Below are 21483 nucleotides of genomic sequence, written 5' to 3' on the forward strand. Positions count from 1 at the left end.
CTGCAGCTCAACCGTCGTCGGTTACACCACAGGCCCCTCCCCCCCTCCCCCCGCCTTGTCGCCGCTGTGTCCCCTGGAACACTGGGGTCAGGTGAGCCCCGGGGGCTCACTGCCCTCCTCCCTGGACAGGTCAGAGGTGGAAACCGCCACCACCCCCTGCCACCCGCCAGGGCTGGTAGTTGTGCTGGGCGTCGCGCCGAGGCTGGGCCGTCACGAGGACCGGCACCGGTTTGGGGAGCGGGGCAGCCTGGCCGGGCCCGGGCTCAGGACTCCAGGCGGCCCGAGAAGGCCGTGTCCTTGGAGTGCCCTCCGCCTGGAGAGCAGCTCCGTCTTCCACCTGTGATCCTCTGGCCAGCCCGCTGTTTGTTTGTCTTCACACGTAGCGAAGGGACAAGCACTTGGGGGCGACCCTGCGTTCGCCTCGCAGCAGAGCAGCCGTCATCCGAGGTTGTCCACGGAGTTTCTCCCGAGGGCTCCCCCGGGGGCGCGGCTTCCCCAGGAGCGGCGGCCTCCTGCCGTGGATTGGGCTCTCGGGATGGGTGCAGAGAGGGAAGGGTGGCCGTGGGCGCCCGGGGATGCGGGCGGCGCTCCCTTACGGGCGAGGCTGAGGGCCACGCGGTCACAGGCGGCGCCTCGCTCTGGTCTGGAGCCCGGCCCCTGAAGGGCTCAGGCCCCTGGACCCACAGCAGCACTCGGCCTGTGGCTTCCCGGGACGGTTGGACGGTTGGCAGGCGGCAGGCAGGCGTGCGGGGTGGGTGGGAGAGGCCCGGACCTCTCCGGTCTCGGGACCTGGGTCCGTGGCCGTCTCTGTCCTCTGGGCTTCCTGCCGGACGCCCCAGGCTCTGGATTTCTTTGGTGGGTTCAGTGCGGGCGGCACTGAGGGGGGTGCGGGCAGGGAGCGCGGTGGCCAGTTTGCCTCCGTCCTGCGTCCGGATGGTGGACTGAACGGGGGGGCTCGGGGGTAGGAAACACGATGATCCCCCTCCCCCTCAGTGTGTGCGGGAACAGGAAAGAAGTTGGAAAGTGGGCTGTTCACTCAGAGGGGAAGGGGCAGAGCTGGGCACGGAGGGCCGGGGTTCTGCAGCGAGAGGGCAGAGCAGGGGGCCGCCGCGGTGGGGAGCTCGCTCCGGCCCGGCCGCCCACGGGCGGGCGGCATTTGCTGCCCGCTCAGCGTTTCACGCCGCGGTCGGGCTGCCAGGGTCCTGCCCTGGAGGGTGGGGCCAGGGCCCGACGCCCCCCCCACACCCGGACTCCTGTCCCGTCACCTCCCGATACGCACTCTCGGCTGCCGGGGCGACGGCCCGGAGGTCCCAGGGCGACCGCAGCCTGTTGGTGTCGAGGACTTTCCTGCCCCCGTCCCCGTAGCCGGGACACGCCACACAGCAGCACACGGGCCCTCTGCGTGACTCCTCCCAGCCTGCCCTCGACGGACGACGGACACGTCCGAGGCCCGTCCACCCCGAGGCCCGGCCGATCCCGGCAGATCCCGGCAGGGGGTGTGGCAACGCTGTGATTCTTTTCTTCTTTCCTTTTCCTCCCCCCCCACCCCCCTCTTCTCCTGGTCGAATCGGGGCAGTGGCGTTGCGGGGGGGAGAGTCCTGGTGTGACTGGTGAACCGCACAGGCCGGGCCACAAGGACTGACGGTGGCGTCCCCGCCAGTCCCCAGCGCGGCGTTTGGGTCCGGGGTTGCCCACCGAGGGATCGTTCTTTCTCTCCTTTTCTGTTTCCAGTTTGGTCTCGGCAGGCAGTCGGCAAACCCCGGCGTCCCGGGCCAAGGCTGGTCCAGCGCCTCTTCTCGTCTGGCCACAAAGCCGAGAGTGGTTTTCACATTTTTAAGTGATTGGGGGAGAAATCAAAAGAAAAATAACACTTAGTGCCACGTGGAAATGCAGCCGTCTGGACAGGGCCGCACCGGCTTGTCTGGGCTCCAGTCACACCGATTTCATGCCGCAGGGCGCGGGGGGCGCCACGTCCGAGACCACCAGCCCCTCCGAGCCGGAGACGGCACCCTCGGGTGCTGTGCGGGGAGAGACCGCCGCCCCTGCCCCCGGCACGGACCCTGGACCTGCACGGCCCTCTGCTGGGGGCGGGGGTCTTCCTCCCTCATGGGTTAAAGAGGGGCCGCAGAGAGATCACGGGGCAGCGGGGGCGGGGCGGGGGAGGTGGGCCACCGTCACCCACGGTCCCCTCCTCGCGTGGCGTCTCGGTTCTCGTCTGAGGGAAGAGCCGGGGACGCGCCCTGGTGGCCCGCTCGGGGGCGTGTGGTCCCAGGCGCCGAGACCGAGCTGAGACGGGGCAGCTCCCTCAGCTGCGGAGGTGAGGGCCCCTCGGAGTCAGTGTTCCAGAACCTTCCCGGGGGGAGGGGGCTGCCTTAACCCCTGGGAGGGGCGTGCTGGCACCCCCTGCTTCTTGGGAGAGGGTCCCAGTTCCCTTCTCGGTGAAGGGCCCACGTGCCCTCCGGGAAACACCTGGGAAAGGGAGGAGGGGCTCTGTGTCCCGTGGGTGCCCCTGTGAGAAGCAGAGGGGGCAGCAGGGGGCCGGGGGGGGGGCGGGAAACCCCGAAACCCGAGAGAAGGCGAACTTCCGAGTCAGCACTCCTCGCCCGCAGCCGGCCCTGGTTACGGAGACTCTGGTCTCTGCCGCTCGGCCGGCTCCCTCCCCGTGGCAGCCGGGAAACCGCCTCTCCCTCTCTGCCCGAGCCCCTGCCCTGCAGCCGCCCTGTCCCCCCGCCCCCACTCCACACGGAGACCCCAGCGAAGCCCGCCGGTGCCGCCGGTGCGGGGGGCGCACAGCCTGGGTCCCTGGTGCAGCGCGGGTTCCTCCAGGCCGCCCTCCACTCCGCGCGGCCCCTCCCCCAAGCCTCACGGGGTCGGTCAGGGGGCAGGCGTTTCACTTCTGCCCCAGTGACCGAACACCATGGCGGTGAGCCTGTCCGCTGGGAACCAGCCCGGGGACCGGGGGGGGGGCGGTGTCCCGTGCAGCGCGGTGGGGGCTTCGAGGAGTTGACACGCGGAAGCTCGTCTCCCCCCCCCGCGGTCGCAGCTGTGGTCGGCTCCGGCTGCTGTGGCCGGTCTCGAGGGTGGGGCGGCTCCAACCGCAGACGGTGACCCTCCCGCGGCTCCGGAGGCCGGACGTCCAAGGTCAAGGCTGGTCTCCGGCGAGGCCTCTCTTCCCGGCTCACAGACAGCCACCTGCTCCTTGCATCCTCACGTGGCCTGTGCCCCGCGCACGCAGAGCACCCTCGGGTGTCCCCCCTCTCACGGGGACACCAGTCCTGTCAGCGTAGGGCCCCACCCTCAGCACCTCATTCAGCCTCAACTACCCCGTGAAGGGCCTGGCTCCCGGTGCAGTCCCGGGGGCTGTGGGCTGACACAAGGGTTGGGGGTGGGGAGGGGGGACACACCGTGCAGCTGACGCCGATGGCCGGAGTTTGAGAAACGCCCCCCCTCGGGGGTGCAGACTCGATGCCCCCGCGGAACCCGGGGCAGTGCTAGCGCCGTGCGAGGTGACAGTTGGTAAGAATGTCCCCCCGGGTCGCAGACACTCGGGGACCAGACTCGCACGTCCGCAGAGTTGCGTGTGCAACCGCCAGGTCATCCCGCTCCCGACCCGCGGAGCCCTCCACGCAGGCAGGCTGGCCTCTGAGGACACTCGTCCGCCACAGCGAGACGGCACCTGGACCCATCGGGCCCGGGGGCTGGGGCAGACAGGTGGCTCTCCCTGGACCGAGTGGGGCTCTGCCCGGGCCTGGCCCCCCCTCTGTGAAAGCGGGGGCCTCGCAGGAGAGGGGCGGTGGCTGGAACCTGAGCTGGGAGAGTCAGGGGCGGGGGGCGCCATGGGGGCTCAGCGGACGGACATGTTCCCACCGTCACAGATAGCAGTCCTCCCGGGGGCCACTAGGGCGGCGCTCCGCGGTCCTGGGGCAGAGCAGCCCTGCGCTGCTCAACACTGACCCCTGTCTGTGGGCCACCGGGCTCTCGGCAGGGACTGGGGGCGGTGGCGGTGGTGGTCTGTGATGTCGGAAGGTCGCGGGAGGTCGAGGGGCAGCAGAGCACTGGGTCTCTGTGCGAGAGCTTCAGGTTCCGCGGCGTCGCTGTTTCTGGACCTCGCACGTGGGTCTGAGTGCGAATTCGTCCGCTAGGCTAGCGGACGGTGCAAACCACCGCCGGCTCCAAGCGGCTGGTGGCTGTGTTCTCGGACTTGGACGGGGCCCCTCCAGGCCCTGGGGCCGACCTGTGAGAATTAGCTCTGGAATCTGGGGCCCCTGGCCCGTGGCCGTTCACAGCGGAGCCTCAGCCTTCGAGAGCTGAACCGAGTTAACCGGGTAGCTGCGTGGTTCCCGCGGGAGTGTGGGAAGCACGCGTCTGTAAGTAGTTACGGAGACACTGGTTTTCTTCCGGGCTGGGGTCCGGGCGAGCGCACAGCCGGAGATCCAGGGGCCGGATGCGTGTTCCTCGCCGTGCACACCCCGATGGGGGCGAGGCTCTGGCTGCAGAGTCCCTCCCTCTTGGTGACCTGCGCCCCTGATCAAGACTTGGCCGGCCCTTGGCTCAAGAGCTCTGCGTGGGCTGCTGCCCAGCCCCCCCCCTCCTCCTCGCCTCCCACCGGGTGCAGTCCGCCCTCCCGCCCGGCCGTGTGGGCCGGATCCGGCCGGCTCGCTGCACCCTGCCAAGCCACAGACGAGGAGTGGGGCCGACGCTGCCCCCCCCCCCAGCTCTCGGGCGCCCTGAGGCCGCGCGTGCAGGGAGCGGGGGAGGCGTCGGCTCCGAGGACACGCTCTCCGTGTGGCTCTGGCGTGTGTTCAAACCGAGCGTCACGGACTCGCCCGATTTCACGCCGACTCTCCCACTGTCTTCCTTAAAATCTCGTGTCCCCTGGGACCTCCCGGGTGCCCTCTGAGGACTCAGGCTGACCACTCCGTGTGCGCCCACCAACTGGACTGGGCGCGTCCGGGGCCGGGGCCCGGAGGGTGAGCCGGGCCGGAGCGCAGGGTCGCCGCGGACGAGCGGCTCTTGGAAGCTGCTGCCTTGCGAACGTCCGGATGAGAGACCTCCCGCTCTGTTTTCCACGCTGAGTCTTGGAGCCGCGTGGCGGAAACGTCGGGGGTTGAGAGGGGTTTCCACACACGGAGCCCGTGTCCAGCCAGTGGCAGAGAATTGGTGGATCTGGCGGCCAAGTCACCAGGCGTCTGCGTCCCAGACGGGAGGAGCCGGGCCCAGAGGCTGAGTCGGGCCCCCAAGAAGCCCGCTGGGCCGGGGAAGCTGAGGGCTCTTCCCTGTGTGGCTGCAGCGGGTCCACCCTGAGTGCCAGCTCGCCCACCCCCTCGGCCACTCCCGGTCGTGGGGCGGCTGGACCTGCCCCGGGGGAGGGGACCGGGTGAGAGAGGTCTGGGCGGGTGGCCAGTCCCGGTCAAGAGTCGGGGCCCTTCCCGGCGGGGAGGGGGGGCCCCTTGCCCCGTGCCTGGCCGCGTGTCTGCTCCGACACAAACTGAGCAAAGGTCCTCGGGGCCGGACCCCCCTCCCCCACAGCCCTGTCTCCACCCTGCAGAGGGGCTGGAGGGGCCCCACGTGTCCCTGAGACGGTGGCATTGGTGCTGGGGAGTGGGCGACGGAACAGGAGGAGGGGCCGTTGCCGTCCTCACAGCCCCGGCTGAGGCTCGAGGAACCGGCACTCCAGGCCGGCGTGCTGGTGGGAGCGGTCAGTGCCCAGCACAGGGTCGCTCCCACCCCACCGACGAGGAGGAGCTGGGCGGGCAACCTGGACTCCCTTCCGGGAAGGTGTGAGCCCGCCTCGGGGGGCAGTGGCACCTGGCGCGTCCGTGAGGGCGTCCGGCGGGAGAGGACAGCACAGCCGAGTGTCACATGGGCGCACGAGGACCATGTGCGGGCTGCCCGCAGGGAGCCCTGGTGGCTGGGCAGAGACGCAGCCCCCGGCCCTGCTGTCCAGGAGGCCTCCCTGGGTGCACGTAGCGGCAGCGAGCTGAGACTGGGGGCCGGGCGGACAGCGGTCTGGACGCCCGTCCCCTGCAGGGTGCGCAGGACCGAGGCCTCCGTGGGCCGGACGTCAGGGTGGGGGAAGACCCCTCCCACCGCCAGGCCCTTCAGCAAGGGCCCCGGGGGGGACCCTCAGGAGCTGGTGGCTGTGCGGTGAGGATCCCCAGCCCCCTGGGAAGGACCCGGTCCCGCCTTCAAAACGCCCGAGACCGGGGTGGTCGGACTCCAGCCGAAGCACCAACAAGCACGGTGGCCTGACCGAGGAAGGGCCCGTCCTCTCCTGCACATCCCAAGGGCCATTCTCATTCATCCGGCAAATCGTGAGGATGCGGGAAATCCAGAGAAAAAAAAACAGACCTGCAGACGACTCGGGCGTCGCAACTGCTGGACCAGGATAGGAAACCGTTCTTTATAAGTAGTTTCCAGAACCCAGTAGAAACCGTGGGTTGCATTTTGGAATCAGTGGGGAATTTCGGGAGAGAACCGGAATTTCTACACGGAGACAGCAAACGTGCACCTCCGGCGGGGGCCGGGGGCGGGCGGGGGGGAGCGAGTGCGCGAGGGAACGTCTCTGGAGAAGACGGCGCGTCCGGCAGGAAGGAGCCCGTGCGGTCGACAGGGTGCCCTCGGGAGTCAAAGGCGTGAGAGCAGAAGTGAGCACCTTAACGCAGGCGGCGGCGTGAGGATGACGAGGAAGACGTGAGGCCCCCGTGCGAAATGCAGCTTTTCGTGTGTGGATGGAAGATAACAAAGAGAATTAAGGCGAGTGTCAGCCTAGAAACTTCTGTAACAGACCTTCTAGAAGAGAGAACCGAAAAAGTTGTCAAAAAAAATAAAGAGAGGACATTTCCCAAACCCTGAGAGCTTCTAGATTAAGAGGGCTGGGGAAGCCCTCGGCTCTGTGGGCAGAGACCGGCCCGCACCGAGCGAGGCCGTCAAGGTTGTGCCAGGACAGTGGGGAGGGGCTCGAGGTTTCCGGAGAGAGACCCCGCGGGTCACTGCTGGGGACAAGGACGCAGAGGGCGGCCCCAGACGCTGGACGGTGCCGGAGCGGAGCCCTCACGCTCCGAAAGGAGACCGTCGCCAGCCCCCCCCTCGCCCCCCCCGCGCCCGGCCCGGAGCTCCCCCGTTCACACAACAGAGACATGTTGTGCCCGGTGGGATCTGCTGGTGGGGGCCTCTCGGGCCCCCTTTCCCGGAACCTGCCGGAAGGGGCACGTCCCTGACACGAGAGGGTAGACCCGCCACAGAGGAAGGCCGAGGCCCGGTGCCTCAAGGAGGGCGAGGCATGGCCCCACGCCGTGGCCACCACGCACCCCCGAGCGCGGGCAGCACAGGACGGACACACAGGGACAGAGGGGACACAGGGCTGGACGCAGGCAGGCGGTGAGGGGGCGTCCTTCCTCTGCCCTCGGCACGCTCGTGTGAGGCTTGCGTGTTAGTGGCAGCGTGTGCAGGTCCTCCCGTGGGGCCTCGGGAGCCTTCCAAGGCCCCGATTTCCAGTCATTGGTCGCAGATGGAGGGCTGGGGCCCCCCCGGCTTCCTCTCTCTCTGTCCTGGGGGAACCCGCTGGGAACACCCTGCTGGCCAGAGAGCTCGTCCGGACCCAGGGGAGCTGCTGGGACCGTGAATCCAGAGCTGACCCTTCCCCCTTGGGGTCCCGCCTGTGCCGGTGCGGGTGTCCTGACTCCGCCCAGGACGTGTGGGAGTCCCCGTGGGTCACCAGCTGGGGGAGGTGGGGGGGAGAGGTTGACTGTCATTTGATCCTGGCGGTATCTCCCAGCGGTAAAACTGAAACCGCCCTGCCGCGTGTTCAAATCCCTGCGCCGCCTCTGCTCTCCTCGGTGGGCTTGGATTCGTCGCTGCAGAGCAGCCGGGCCCCATGCGCGACCACGGCCCCCGTCTCCCCGGTCCCAGCGCCTGCATGGGAGGGGTCACGCCGACCTCTGGGCCAGGCACTTGGACAACTTGCTTGCTGATGTTTCGTTGCATGATGTGAAACTCAAATCAAAAAGAAGAACTTGTCCAGATGCCGGCCGGCTCACCAAACACGTCTTCAGCCTCTGGCCCCTGCGCACGAGCCAGGCTCACGGACAAACCCCCCGGGAACACGGACGCGGGACGTGGACGGGACTTCCCGCGGCCCGACCCCGGCGGGCGGAGTGGTCTTCCCGGTGTTCCGTGCGCGGAGGTCGGGGGCGGGGGGGCACTCAGAGTCCCGAGAACATGTAAGGGTCCGGCAGGAAGTAGTAGGGAGGGCGAAGGTCGTGGGAAGCGGGGCTTTCGGAGAAAGGCGGCGTGGGAGACAGAATGTGAGCTCTGAAATGCCGTGTGACCGGGGGACCCGTGCGTCGCTGACCGGGCTGGAGGAGGAGGAAGCAGACGCCAACGGTGGCGGCGGTGTGGGTCCGACGCCCCGAGGAGACCTGGCCAGAAGCCTGTCACAGGAGTGACACCCAGGGAGCGTGGGGACCCCGATCCCCGCACTCGCTCAGTGCACGGACCTGGGTTCCCCCTAAAGACGAGGACAAGGGCGACAGACCCTTCGTCGGACAGACCCGGCCCCTGGGGGGCCGCACCTGCGCTGAGTGGTCCTTGGTCCAGAGGGCGGTGTCCGTTTGGCAGCGGGACCGGGTCCCAGGGCAGAGTCAGCTGTAGAAACGGGGTGACGGGGGGTGACAGGTGGGGGCGGTGCTGCAGGGAGCCTCTTCTGGGCCCCGTGTGGCGAACGCAGGAATGCAGACAAGTGGGGGGGCACCCCGAGATCGCGTCTCAGAATGAACGCAGACGCCGTGACCACGGGAGCGGAGGGGTCCTTGTGCACAATTCGGCACAAGCCGCGTCTTTGCTGTGCGTTTTCCTATCCAGGAGGCGGCGCCTCCCCTTGCGCCAGAACACAAACCCCGTCACCAGCGTCACCCGGGTGTGCAAGGCGGCTCAGGTCGCTCGTGCGGTGACCCGCACACCCGGCCCCGCCCGCCCCATTCTCTCCCTCCTTGGCCGACCTTCCTCCCCGTGGAGGATGCCCCCGTGGCTGACCTCTCCCCCCCCCCGCCCCCGCAGCTGGGATGAGAGCAGCTCCATCAGCAGCGGCCTCAGCGACGCCTCCGACAACCTCAGCTCCGAGGAGTTCAACGCCAGCTCCTCTCTCAACTCCCTGCCGACGACACCCACCGCCTCGCGCAGGAACTCCACCGTCGTGGTAGGTGGCTGCGCAGACCCCCCCGGGCCAGCACCTCCTGGGGTGGGGGGCCCGGGCCGGGGGCGGGTGGGCTCCCACTGCCTCCCCCGTGCGGCCCCCGAGGCCGTGAGCGGCTGTGGCGCTGGTGTCCCCTGGATGGAGCCTCTCCTGCGGGAGGAGGGCGACGTCAGAGACCCACAGGCGTCTTCCCTGGGTGGGGTGGGTGGGTGGGGTGGGCGCTGGCGACCCCCGGGGGAGCGGGGGGAGAGGGGCAGGGCCGCCCAGCAGCCGCGCGAGGACCCCCCCCCATGAGCGTCCAGCGCCCGTCCCGTGCCCCCTCCACCCCTGCAGCTGCGCACGGACTCGGAGAAGCGCTCCCTGGCCGAGAGCGGGCTGAGCTGGTTCAGCGAGTCCGAGGAGAAGGCGCCCCGGCGGCTGGACTACGACAGCGGCAGCCTGAAGATGGAGTCGGGCGGCTCCAAGTGGCGCCGGGAGCGGCCCGAGAGCTGCGACGACGCGGCCAAGGTCGCGGAACTGAAGAAGCCCCTCAGCCTGGGCCCCGCGGGGTCGCTGAAGAAGGGCAAGACCCCGCCCGTGGCCGTCACCTCGCCCATCACCCACACGGCCCAGAGCGCCCTCAAGGTCGCAGGTGAGCGGGGGCGGGGCCTGGAGCGGGGGCGGGGCCTGCAGCTGGATCGGGGCGGGGCGGGGCCGGGGGCAGCGGGGCCGGCCTCTGGCTCTGCTGTCTGCGCGCTGCCCGCTGCCCCTGTGGAGAGAGCCGGTCCCAGAGGCTCCGAGGCTCCGAGGCTCAGGGACAGGTCCAAGACCCGGGGCTGGGGAGGCGAGGCGGCGATGTCCAGAGACGTCCAGAGGCCGGTCGGCCCGGCTCCCCCACGACCACCGGGCGGGACACCCCCCTTCCGAGGGGCTCGCTGCACGCCCCAGGAGCCGTCGCCCAGACCTGCGCTGCTCCCAGGGCGGCCCCTCGGCCCCTCAGGTCCCCGATGGCCGCAGGAGAGGCCACCTTCTAGCCCACATGCCGCCCCCCCCGTTCTCCTCCCTCGACCAGTCGCCAGATTTTCTCCTTGAAAACCCTTGTGGGTGCCGCTGCCATTTTAACCAAACCAGAAAGTGTTACTCTGGGAGCAGAAAACCACCCAAAAGCAACACACATCCGTGACACCCTCCCCGGGCACTCTCTCCGGGTAGAAATGTCACCTGCTCCTGTGGTGGCCGTCCCCCTCCGTGGGCCTCCAGAACCCCGCGATGTGGTGACGCGTCCCCTCCTCTCCTGAGGAGGTGGGGGGAGAAACGGGGCGTCTGTGTTGCTGGCGGCTCCCCCCACTCTCACCCGGCTCCCGCCCCTTGCAGGCAAGCCCGAGGGCAAGGCGGCGGACAAGGGCGCGCTGGCGGTGAGGAGCTCGGGGCTGCAGCGCTCGTCCTCCGACGCCGGCCGGGACCGCCTGGGCGACGCCAAGAAGCCCCCCTCGGGCATCGCCCGACCCTCCACCTCGGGGTCCTTCGGGTACAAGAAGCCCCCTCCCGCCACGGGCACGGCCACCGTCATGCAGACAGGGGGCTCCGCCACGCTCGGCAAGATCCAGAAGTCCTCGGGCATCCCCGTGAAGCCGGTGAGCGGGCGCAAGACCAGCCTGGACGTGTCCGGCGGCCCGGAGCCCGGGTTCCTGGCCCCCGGAGCCCGCTCCAACATCCAGTACCGCAGCCTGCCCCGGCCGGCCAAGGCCAGCTCCATGAGCGTGACCGGGGGCCGGGCCGGGCCGCGCCCCGTGAGCAGCAGCATCGACCCCGGCCTGCTGGGCGCCAGGCAGGCCGGCCTCGCGCCCTCCAGACTGAAGGAGCCTTCCAAGGTGGCCAGCGGGCGGGCCGCGCCGGCCCCCGTCAATCAGACCGATCGGGAAAAGGAGAAGGCCAAGGCCAAGGCCGTCGCCATGGATGCGGACAACATCTCCCTGAAGAGCGTGGGCTCCCCGGAGAGCACGCCCAAGAACCAGGCGGGCCACCCGCCGGCCACCAAGCTGGCAGAGCTGCCGCCAACCCCTGTCAGGTACCTACGCGGCGCGTCCCCCGTTCTGCCCGTTCCGGCGTCCACCCTGAGCTCCGGGGGCCTGGCCGGGCCACCCTCCTCCAGCCTCCCCGGGTCTCCCCCGCCTCCCCCGCCCGCCCGGCCCCTTCCGCCCCTTCCCAGCTGCTCCCGGAACCCCTGGTTTCTGCCGCTCGCCTTTACCTCCCTCAGCGTTGGCGCGGGGGTTTCGCTTACAGCCGCACACACCACTGCGGGCAGACCTGCCTGGCCCTCCCCCCACGAGGCTCCAGGGGGTCCCGGGCCGGGTGGGGGTTCCCTCCCGGCGTGCGTCACCGCGTCCTTGGGGTCAGCTGAGGGGCGCAGCCACGGCCGCAGAGCGGGCCTCGTCCGCCCCGGCTTCCCTAACCGGTCACTCCCGGGGCTCCGTTTCGTCCTCAGGGCCACGGCAAAGAGCTTCGTCAAGCCTCCTTCCCTGGCCAACCTGGACAAGGTCAACTCCAACAGCCTGGACCTGTCGTCCTCCGGGGACGCCCACGCCCCGAAGGGCCCCGACCTGCTGGCAGCCGGCCCCACGGCCGGCGGCCCCCTCTCCTCCTGCTTCACCCCCAGCCCGGCGCCCATCCTCAACATCAACTCCGCCAGCTTCTCACAGGGCCTGGAGCTCATGAGCGCGTTCGCCATCCCCAAGGAGCCCCGCATGTACCCCAAACTCTCGGGCCTGCACCGGAGCATGGAGTCCCTCCAGGTGCCCATGAGTCTGCCCAGCGCCTTCCCCGGCAGCGCCCCCGGGCCCGCCCCCCCGGGACCCCCGGCCGCGCCCGCAGAGGACGGCGTGGAGGAGCTGGCCTGGAGCGGGAGCCCCCGAACCGGGCAGGTGGACAGGTGAGTGGGCAGAGACGGGGCACAGCTGAGTGGGCAGAGACGGGGCACAGGTGAGTGGGCAGAGACGGGGGACAGCTGAGTGGGCAGAGACGGGGCACAGCTGAGTGGGCAGACACGGCCAGAGCCCGCGTCCGACCCGCGCCAGCTGCTAGGGGCACAGTCCCAGGCCCGGTCGCCGCCTGGCGACTTTCCCCTTCTCTCACCTGCGTGAAGCACCTCCACCTGCCCCACACCTCTGTGAGATAGGCCGGTTCTGGTTTTAAACCAGCATCTCTGGTGCGGAAACCAGGGCACAAGGACATGACCTGACCTGACCGAGGGCGAGTGGCTGGTTCACCCTCCCCCCCGCCGCCCCCCCCCCCCAGCGTCTGCCTCCCGTGAAATGACCTTCGTGACGTCACGTCCTGGTCCATCGGCCGCCGTGCGGCCCTCGCAGCCGTTTCCACGCCCCCGTTTCTAGTTGGAGAAACACCTCTCACCTTGCGGGCACGTTTCTCGGGCCGGGGCCGGGAGGCGGCCACTGTCCGGCTCCGTTGGTGGAGATGCTGGCCGGCAGGCAGGCCGCACGGCGCTCACACCCGGGCTCCGGGCTCCAGTTTCTCAGACGGGCCCACCGCCTCTCCTGTCCTTTCTCCACAGTGACCAGCGGGACCGGAACACGCTGCCCAAGAAGGGGCTCAGGTAACCCTGGCCTCCTGCTCTCGTGCCCGGCCCCCGGCCCCCCACCCGCCCCCCACACACGCTGACCGTGGCGCCGGAGTCAGCCTCAGAGCCGGGCTCCCTGCTGGGGGCGGGGCAGGGACAAGTTCACACCAGAGCCCGCCTGTGCCCCCAGTCCCAGCAGCACTCCCCCCGTGACTGCCCCGCCTCCACGTCGAAGGGAGGACGGGCTGCCCAGAGGGCTGACCGTCCGTCGGACACGGCTGGGTGTCGGCAGTCACCGCCACACGGGCCCCTCGGGCCCAGGGCCTCTGTTCCCAGCTCTGACGCCTCCTCCCTCCCTCATCCCCAACCGCCCCACCCACCGGGCCCCCGCAGAGCGGCCTCTGCGTCCTGCAGCGCTCGTGGGGGTCCGCGGCTCCCTCCCCGGGCATTCCTGCCTGCCCCCTCCCTTCCTCACCCTGCTCAGGCCTTGCACACCCGCCAGGCCCGGGCTGAGTCCAGTGTTGCCCTGACAGGTACCAGCTTCCGTCCCAGGAGGAGGCCAAGGACAGACGACATTCCCACACGGTCGGCGGGCTGCCGGAGTCCGACGACCCGTCAGAGCTGCCGTCCCCCCCCGCGCTGCCCGTGTCCTTGAGTGCGAAGGGCCAGCTCACCAACATAGGTCAGTGGCCGGGGCTAACGCGGGGTCACGGGCCGGCCAGCAGGGCTTTGGGTGCTCTCTGCTGTTTGCCGCCCGCGGCGCTGGGTGGCCCCTCAGGGCAGCAGCTTATTCGCCCAAAGTAAGGTCGGCGGCAGAGCGCTCCCAGACCTTGAGGGGGCGCTGCCCGGGGGCGTGCGTGGTGGGCGTCTGTGGCCGCGGCGGTCCTCGCGCGGCCTGGAGGAGCCCCAGACCCCGGCCACAGCTGTCGCTCTCAGGGTGGGGCCCACGCCCGCACCGCACCCCTGAGCTGCTGGAGGGGGAGGAGGGGCAGCGGGCTGACCGCAAAGGGTGGGACCTGCCTCCGAACCCGGAAAAGCCGGGTCCCCGCGGCTGGGCTGGGCCGGGCTGGGCTGGGCTGGGCCAGGACCGTCCCAGCCCTGAAGACAGAGTGCCCGCCGCACCCTGGCCACACCCTTCCCGGAGCCGCCCGAGGAGGGAGGGCCGGGCCCGAGTGAGCGTTCTGACTCAGAGATGGGGCGGGCAGACACCCAGGTTGGGGGGGGCGGTGCGGCGGGCCCCGCGGGAGCCCCTGGGGGACCACGGCCCGCGCCGGCCTGAGGTTCGCTCGCTGGGTCTGCAGCCGCCTCCGCTCCCCACCGCGGGCGGGGAAGCCGGGAGTGTCCCGCAGGGCAACCGGGGGCACCTGAGGGGAAATGAGGAGGCGGGGCGTTCCCTCGAGAAGGGAACGAGGGGGCACGCGTTGGCAGTGCCCACCGAGGGGCCGAGGGGCCGAGGGGCCGCGCTGGGCAGGGGCGGTCTGTCTGTCCGCACTCGGCGGGGCTCTGTGTGGATCCTCCTGGGGAGACCGCCGGCGCCCCCCGGCCTGCGTGGGGCAGACCCGGGGTGGGCTGGGGGGATGCTCGTGGGGTGGGCCCCGAGGCGGTGAGCCCAGCAGGGGCAGCGGAGCGGGCTTTGCCTGGCCCGGCCTGACCCTCGCCCACTCCGTCGGTCAGAAGTCTCGCCAGGGAGCACCCAGCAGACAGGCTGGCCTCTCTCGGCTTAGAGCAACAGTGACCTTACACAGTGACCTAGAACTCGGGGGGCGGAGTCTCAGGCCTCCGGCGAGCCCCCCCGGCCGAGACCCCTCCTGGCTGGCTCCTCGCACCGCCCAGCTCTGAGCCTCGGCCCTCCGGCTGCCTGCGTGTTCTTAGCAAAAACAGCCCGTGTTCGTGGGCACATCCCAGCAATGTGAAGGTTTTGGGAGAAGGGCCTGGCCCCCGGCCCCCGGCCCCCGGCCCCCAGCCTCGCCTGCCAGGGCCGCAGCTCCGGGGCAGGCGGGGCACAGCAGACGCCGTCCGCCCTTGACCGCAGACAGCAGGCCCCCCCCCCGCCCCCGCTCCGAGCCCGCACACCCACCTCCCCGCCCTCTCCTTCCCGGTGCTCCGGCCCCGGGGCCCTGGGCGCTGACCACCCTGCCTCTTCTCCCGCCCCCCCGCCCCCTCCCTCTGTCTCTCTCGCAGTGAGCCCCACCGCGGCCGCCGCGCCCAGGATCACCCGCTCCAACAGCATCCCCACCCACGAGGCGGCCTTCGAGCTGTACAGCGGCGCCCAGACGGGGAGCAGCCTGTCCCTGGCCGAGAGACCCAAGGGCATGGTCCGGTCGGGATCCTTCCGAGACCCCGCGGACGACGGTGAGACCCCGCGCCGCGCCGCGGTTCGTGCTCCTCCGGCTCCGCCGGGCCCTCACCCGCCGCCCCCGCACGCACACGACCTCCAGGACAGCGAGCCGGGCCATCTCGGCGCCCCCTTCCCATCCCCTCGCAGGGTCTGGGGCCCCGAAACCTTGGGGCCGGGGGGCGGGGAGTGAGCGGGGACCGAGCCCCGCCCTCACCCGGCCGTGGGCTTCGGCTCCACGGGGACACGCAGGGACGTGGTGTGGCCGTGAGGCCTTCACGGAGAGCTAGGCGTTCATTCCTCTCCCACGAAGGCGGCAAGCAGGCCCGTGGTGGTCGTGGTTTCGGGGTCGTGGTCAGCCTGGGGGCCAGGCTCCTGGAGGGGCACGGCCCTTCCCTGCTCGAGGGCGCACCCGAGTTCCTCCGCTGGGCTCCACCGAGGGACCGTAAGGAAGACCTCACACCCCGTGGTCCGCCGTCCCCAGGGTCTCAGGGTTCCAGCCCGGGGTCCCCTGCGCTCAGGAGAGGTGGGGCCGGCCCGCGGCGGGGCTTCCCTGGGGGAAGACGGTCGTCACCGACCCCCAAACGTCCCCGTTCCCCCCCTGAGCCCCGCCGCCCGGGCCGGCGCAGGCTGGAGCAGGAGCCGCTGTGCGCAGCGGACCCGGCCTGCTCTGGGTCGTCGGCACCAGCCGGGTGCCCGTGCGGTGCTTCCTTCCTCTCGGCTCCAGAACCGGTGCCGGCTGCTGCCTCGGGCTCCTCCCGGGGGCCGTGCCTCGCCCGCGGGGCCCGGCGCTGACGCCCTGCTCTCTCCTCTTCCAGTGCACGGCTCGGTGCTGTCCTTGGCCTCCAGTGCGTCCTCCACCTACTCCTCGGTAAGCGCGCTCCCGTGGCCAGGGCCGGAGCGGGGGCCGGGCCTGTGGACCCGGGGCGGGCGTGGGGGGGCTCCCAAGGCTGGGACTGGGGCTGGGGCCTGTGGACCCGGGGTGGACGCTGGTGGGGGGCCCTCGGCCGGGCGCGTCAGCTGCTCGGGCTCTGCCTGGCTTCGCCGCTAACTCGGGATCTGCCGTGCAGCCCTGTGTGGACGGCCGGGGCGTGCCCCGGTCACGGAGCCGGCTCTGTGCCGTGGGGAGCGGGGGCCTCCGTGGCCAGGCGCCGTGAGTGGGTTTCCAGGACCCCAGAACCGTGTGCCGTCCCCCACGTGCCCTTCCTGGGGCAGCAGGTGCCGCCCTGGGCTGTCACCCTCCGTCTCCCTTGGACTCCTCCTGCCCCGGTCGTGACCCCTTCCCATCGACCAGCTTCGTTTCCCAGCCGCCTCGGCGGTCGCGGTGCTGGCGGGACTCGAGCTCCGGAGACGTCTCCGGTCGAAACCCTGGCGCAGGGTCGCGCCCAGTGCGGTGGGGGGCCAGGGCCGGGGCTCTGCTTCAGCCTCTCTGTACCCCGGGGCCGTGCTTGTCCGAGCGCTTGGCCGGCCGCGGCCCGGCAGCCTGGCCCCCACCGTAACCCCCCCTCTCTTCCCCTGCTGCGCTGCCTTCCTCAGGCGGAGGAGAGGATGCAGTCCGAGGTAGGGCGCCCGGCCTCCGCCGCTGCCTGCTGACACCCTGCACGCCAGACCCCCCCCCCCGTCCCCCACCGCAGCCGCCCTCAGCGGCCCCTCTCCTCCTTCTGCAGCAAATCCGCAAGCTCCGCCGGGAACTGGAGTCCTCGCAGGAGAAGGTGGCCACCCTCACGTCCCAGCTGTCTGCCAACGTGAGTGGGGCCCGGGCACCGAGTCACGTGGCGGAAGTCAGAGTCGCGCGGCCACAGGAGGGGGGTTACGGCGTTCGCCGCCCCCCGGGCTCCGAGGCCAAGGGGGCAAGGTCTTGAGGGTCCCCCACCCCGTCTCTGAGTGCTGATTTCTGTAGCGAATGGTTCTGCCCCAAGTGTAGCCAGGAAGTGTGGGTGATTCCACATGGATGGCCTTTGAACTCCCTGGAGGAAGGAGAGGGGGCCGCCAGCGGTTGGGTGGGGGACTGGCAAGGCCTCGCCGTCAGCCTGGACAGCGGTGGTTACTATGGGCTGGAATCCCCAAGGCCTTGGCAAGAGTCGCCCCTGCCCCTGTCTGTGTTCACCCCGGGTAACCGGGCAGGCCCGAAGCTGGCTTCCGGAACTCTCTCTGGCGACCGTGACGCTCCTGCCTGGGGCCCACCCCACTCTGGCCCAGCCCCGCCACCCCTGCTCCCCCCACACCCCGGCTGCCTTTCCCAGGAGGCCCCAGGGCAGCTGGCAGAGGGCACCCGAGCCCGGGTTGGGAGCCGGGGCTGCTGTGTGTGCCCTCCAGCTGCCCCCGGGGCGTCTGCCTCGAAGGGGCTTCTTCAGACTTCAGATGCCCCCCCCGGACCCCCCCACCCCCATGGCAGCACCACGAGGTGGGGCAGGCACAGCCGCCACTCCGGCCCGGCCGTGGCCAGGGCGCACGCACGGAACACAGAGCCCTTCTCCCGAGGCTGTAAACACCAGCTGAGCCGGATCTGCGGAGGGTTCCAAGTGCTTCACAAAGTGGCCGTGTCTCCAGCTTCCGCCGCGGGTCCTGGCCGCCCCTCTGCCTTCCTCTCCCGGGGACCCAGCTGTCGGCCCAGGGTCCCCCCGGGACCGGGAAGGAGGCTCTCCCAAGCTCTCGCCTGTTTCCGATCCACCAGCTGTTGTCCTCTCTGTCGCAAGCCCTGGATTCAGGCGCTGCCGCCTGTGGTTTGCTGGAAACTGGTGTCGAGTGCTTCTCCCGCTCGGGGGGCTCACGGGGATTGGAACGTAAACGAGAGCCACCCCCTCCCTGCACCCCACCCGGCGAGGCGGCGGCCAGGGTCAGGCCCGGCACAGCCCGGAGAGTCGCGTCTGGGAGCTGCTGCGGGAACGGAGCCCAGAAAAGAGAGAGCGTGGGCCGGCTTCCCATCGTCCGTGCCGCCGCCCCCCCCCGCCTGCCGTCAGGCTGCCACGCCGGGGCCGGGGCCACGAGAAGGAGCTCGGGGACGGTTCTGCCCAGAACAGGAAGTTCCTGGGCTTCAACACAGCACAACCCGAACTCCCAGACCTGCGAGGTTCTGCACGCTCAAGGCCGGTTCTGGCCGAGGTCGCGGCCCCGCCCTCAGGCAGGAGATGACTGGGGACAGGGACTGAGGCAGGCTTGCCCTCCCGGACCCCGACGCACGCGGGACCCAGCTCTGGTCACGCTCCATGGGCCCCGGGCCGCCCACACTGAGGGCGCACCCGGACGCCGATGCGCCCCCTGCCACCCTCCCTCCGGTACCGCCACGCAGCAGCCGAGGGTCCCGCAGGCGCCCTCCCTCGGTCAGGCCTGGGGGGCTCAGAGGGGAGGGAGGAGGAAAACCCGCAGATTATGAAGGGAGCCGCAGCAGGAGAGGCCGGCACAGGGGAGCACACGAGAAGCCAGGCATTGTCGGGGGCCTCCAGCGGTCTGTCCAGACACGGGCGGGGACTCGGAGAAGAAACGAGCGACCTGGAGCCGCGGACACGGGCGCTCCCTGCACGGGACGGGGACGCAGAGTGCTTGGGGTCGGGACAGGCGCCGGGGGGCCCAGGCCCTGGCGGCGGGTTCGGCCCCGAGGACCAGGCGGAGGCTGGAGCAGGACCACAGGCACTGCCGGCAGCCACGGGCGAGCGGGAGGCCCCGGGGGCCCCCGGGCAGCGGGTGCGAACGCGCCGGCCCCCCCTGGAGGAGGCTCCCTGGCCGGCAGGAAGCAGCGAGGGCGGCGCACGTGGCGTCCTGGGGCGGGCAGAACGCGCCTGTCACTTCCTGCCGGGTCTCCCCTCGGTCGCTTGCCCCCCTACACGGACGGCCACTCCTTGTCCCCCTTCGCAGCGCTGGCCTCAGTCCCTCGCCCGTCCTCCCCTCCTCCGAGTCCGGCACCGGCTCAGGCCGTGCCTGGGTGGCCTCGGGCTGCCTCTCACCTGGAGGGTCCCGGGTGCCCCTCCCTCCTCACGTCTGGTGGCCAGGTGTGGAGTGCCCCGGCTGCTTCCCGAGCCCCTCCCCCTGGCCCTGCAAAGAGGCTGAAGAAGCCAGGAGCAAGGAGAGCCCCCAGGAGCGTTAGAGGAAAGACACGTGGTTTCACCGGCCGCACGGGGCAGCCGGCTGGACAGCGGGTTCCGCGGGACAGCAGCACCGCCCCTGGGGGTTGCTGAGCCCTCTGGGGAGCAGGGACAGTCCCACCCCTGGCCGATGACAGGGACAAGCCCCAGGGCCCAGGGGCCCCCTGGCAGGAACTGGACCCTGTCCCCGTGTCCACCCAGGGAAACCTCGAGTCACTCCCCCGGGCGTCGGTCGGCCCCGCTGGCCCTGAGACAGAAGGTCGGCTGCACTGTGTACCCCCTCGGTTCCCCCTCGGGCCTCAGGTGACTCCAGGGCCCCCGTGTGCTCCTTCCAGGCGAACCTGGTGGCCGCGTTCGAGCAGAGCCTGGTGAACATGACGTCCCGCCTGCGGCACCTGGCGGAGACCGCCGAGGAGAAGGTGAGCGGCCCGGGGCAGGGTCAGGCCGGCCGCGGCCCCGCCCCTTCCTAACGAAGCCCCGACCCCTGTGCCGCGTCCGGCGGGAAGCCGGCACCCAGCCGCTGCCTGGCGCATAGTGGGTGCTCCAGGCCCCCCAGGGACGCCTCTCCCGTCTCTGACCCAGGACACCGAGCTGCTGGACCTGCGGGAAACCATCGACTTCCTGAAGAAGAAGAACTCCGAGGCCCAGGCCGTCATTCAGGGGGCACTGAGCGCCTCCGAGTCCACGCCCAGAGGTGGGGGGCGCGGCGCGCATGCGGGGGCTGTGCGTGGGGGGGATGGGGAGTGCATGGAGAGTCTCTGTACCTTTTGCTCTGACCCCACTGCTGCGCTGAAAACATAACAGGTCCACGCTGTGCATTTTACGTAAATGTGTCATGCCTGCACACGTGCATGCGTGATCTGGTTTGACCCTCACGGGTGTGCCGTCCACTCTTCATGCGAGGCAGTGGTCACGTAGGCTAGGCCGTGAGGCTCAGTGACAGGTTCACCTTGGCCTCTGACCGCCTCTGAGTGGTCGGCTTTGCTGAGGTCCAGGCCCATGGTGGGCTGAGGCCCTGAGACTCCGGCCAGGCCTTGAGCAGCTGGGCTGGCCGCCTCGGTCACGGTCGGCGTGGGCCCCCGGGCCCCCTCCGCCCTGACTCTGAACATCCATGTGCCCCCCCTCCCCCCGCGCGGAGAAGATAAGCTCTTCCAGGAGCCCCCTTCCGACTGTCCCAGCCGCGGCTCACGCTCGTCGGTCCTCGGTGGTTTCTCTCCCGTTGTCAGGAGGAGCGGTCCCCTCTTGCCAAGGGTGACACCCTGTCTGGCTTTGGGGTGGCCCCTCTGGCTATCACCCCCCCCACACACACACACACTCATTCCCTTATCTCTGGCTTCTGGGTCCATCCCTTCCCCTGTGTTCACGCTTACGTCTGTCTTGTCTCCGAGGAAAGAACAGTGTATCCCCCTGTCCTTTTGGTTGTAATCTTGTCTCTGTTCTTCCTCCCCCCCCCCCGTCACCCGGGACCCCCCTGTGATGTGGCTCCTGTCACAGCACCTCCCCAAACCTGCTGTCCCTGAACCCTCCAGCAGCCCCTGTCTCCCCCAAATCTAACCTCGCCCGGGGACCTTCCTTCCATCCCTTAGAGGGCGGAAGGGGAGGGAGAAGCATCGATAGACTGCCCTTCGCTGACCGGACCGCCCGCCGCCGGCTGAGGCACGCTGGCCGGGGCTGACCCACCTACCGAGTTCGGTGCTTAGTTTGCACTCTCCTCGACTTCTGTGAAATGGGGGTGACCCCTGGGTTTGTCGCACTGGAACCAGAGAATGCACGTTAGCGCTCACCGCTCGGCCCGTCACGTCCTTGGTGCTCAGAAACACCGCACACTTGCACACACGTGCACATGCACACGCAGACCACACCCCCGAGTTCCCGGGCTCCCATCCCAGCGGGCTCTCCGTTCCTCCCGGCGTCCTTCCCCTCACTTCCCGCCCGTCCGAGGACACCGTCCGGAGCGCGAGCAGACGGCCCGCAGGGTGGGAGAGGCCGTCTGCCCGTCCGGTGTCTGTCTGTCTGTCTGAGGAGGGTCTGGCACCCAGAGTGAACGGAAACCTCAGCAACCGAAAGTGCGGCAGCAGCCTGCACTGTGAACGGGGCCTCAGACGGCCGTTCCTCTGGGACGGTGTGCGCGGGGCCGGTGAGCGCGGGGAGAGATGCGTAGCAGTGTCCTCCATCCCCGGGGGAACTTGAGTCAGAGCCACGGGGCGGGGGGACGCCCGCTGCCCCTGGGGTGGCTGCCGCCGACCGTAGGGACAGTGACGGAGCCGCAGGGATGCAGGGAGCGGAGGGGCCGGAACCCCCAGCCCCTCTCGGGCGGGAGTGT

General features: G+C 70.4%; 1 protein-coding gene across 5 annotated transcripts in view; it reads left to right on the forward strand.

Moving 5' to 3' along the window:
* NAV1 (neuron navigator 1) overlaps window positions 1-21483 on the forward strand; it is a 132795-nt gene that overhangs the window by 99418 nt on the left and 11894 nt on the right. For 3 of the 5 annotated variants that reach the window (XM_045817106.1, XM_045817108.1, XM_045817130.1), the window contains 12 exons: window positions 9058-9196; window positions 9527-9824; window positions 10547-11240; window positions 11658-12101; window positions 12741-12782; window positions 13280-13428; window positions 14928-15098; window positions 15900-15952; window positions 16618-16641; window positions 16749-16826; window positions 19496-19579; window positions 19743-19854. In XM_045817106.1, the coding sequence (XP_045673062.1) occupies window positions 9058-9196; window positions 9527-9824; window positions 10547-11240; window positions 11658-12101; window positions 12741-12782; window positions 13280-13428; window positions 14928-15098; window positions 15900-15952; window positions 16618-16641; window positions 16749-16826; window positions 19496-19579; window positions 19743-19854 (2288 nt within the window). The remainder of the gene's footprint in view (window positions 1-9057; window positions 9197-9526; window positions 9825-10546; window positions 11241-11657; window positions 12102-12740; window positions 12783-13279; window positions 13429-14927; window positions 15099-15899; window positions 15953-16617; window positions 16642-16748; window positions 16827-19495; window positions 19580-19742; window positions 19855-21483) is intronic. The other 2 variants (XM_045817116.1, XM_045817124.1) reach the window with 1 other exon arrangement.

Source organism: Phyllostomus hastatus, unplaced genomic scaffold, assembly GCF_019186645.2.
Source record: "Phyllostomus hastatus isolate PE091 unplaced genomic scaffold, TTU_PhHast_1.1 phas_contig_148, whole genome shotgun sequence".
NCBI lineage: Eukaryota > Metazoa > Chordata > Mammalia > Chiroptera > Phyllostomidae > Phyllostomus > Phyllostomus hastatus.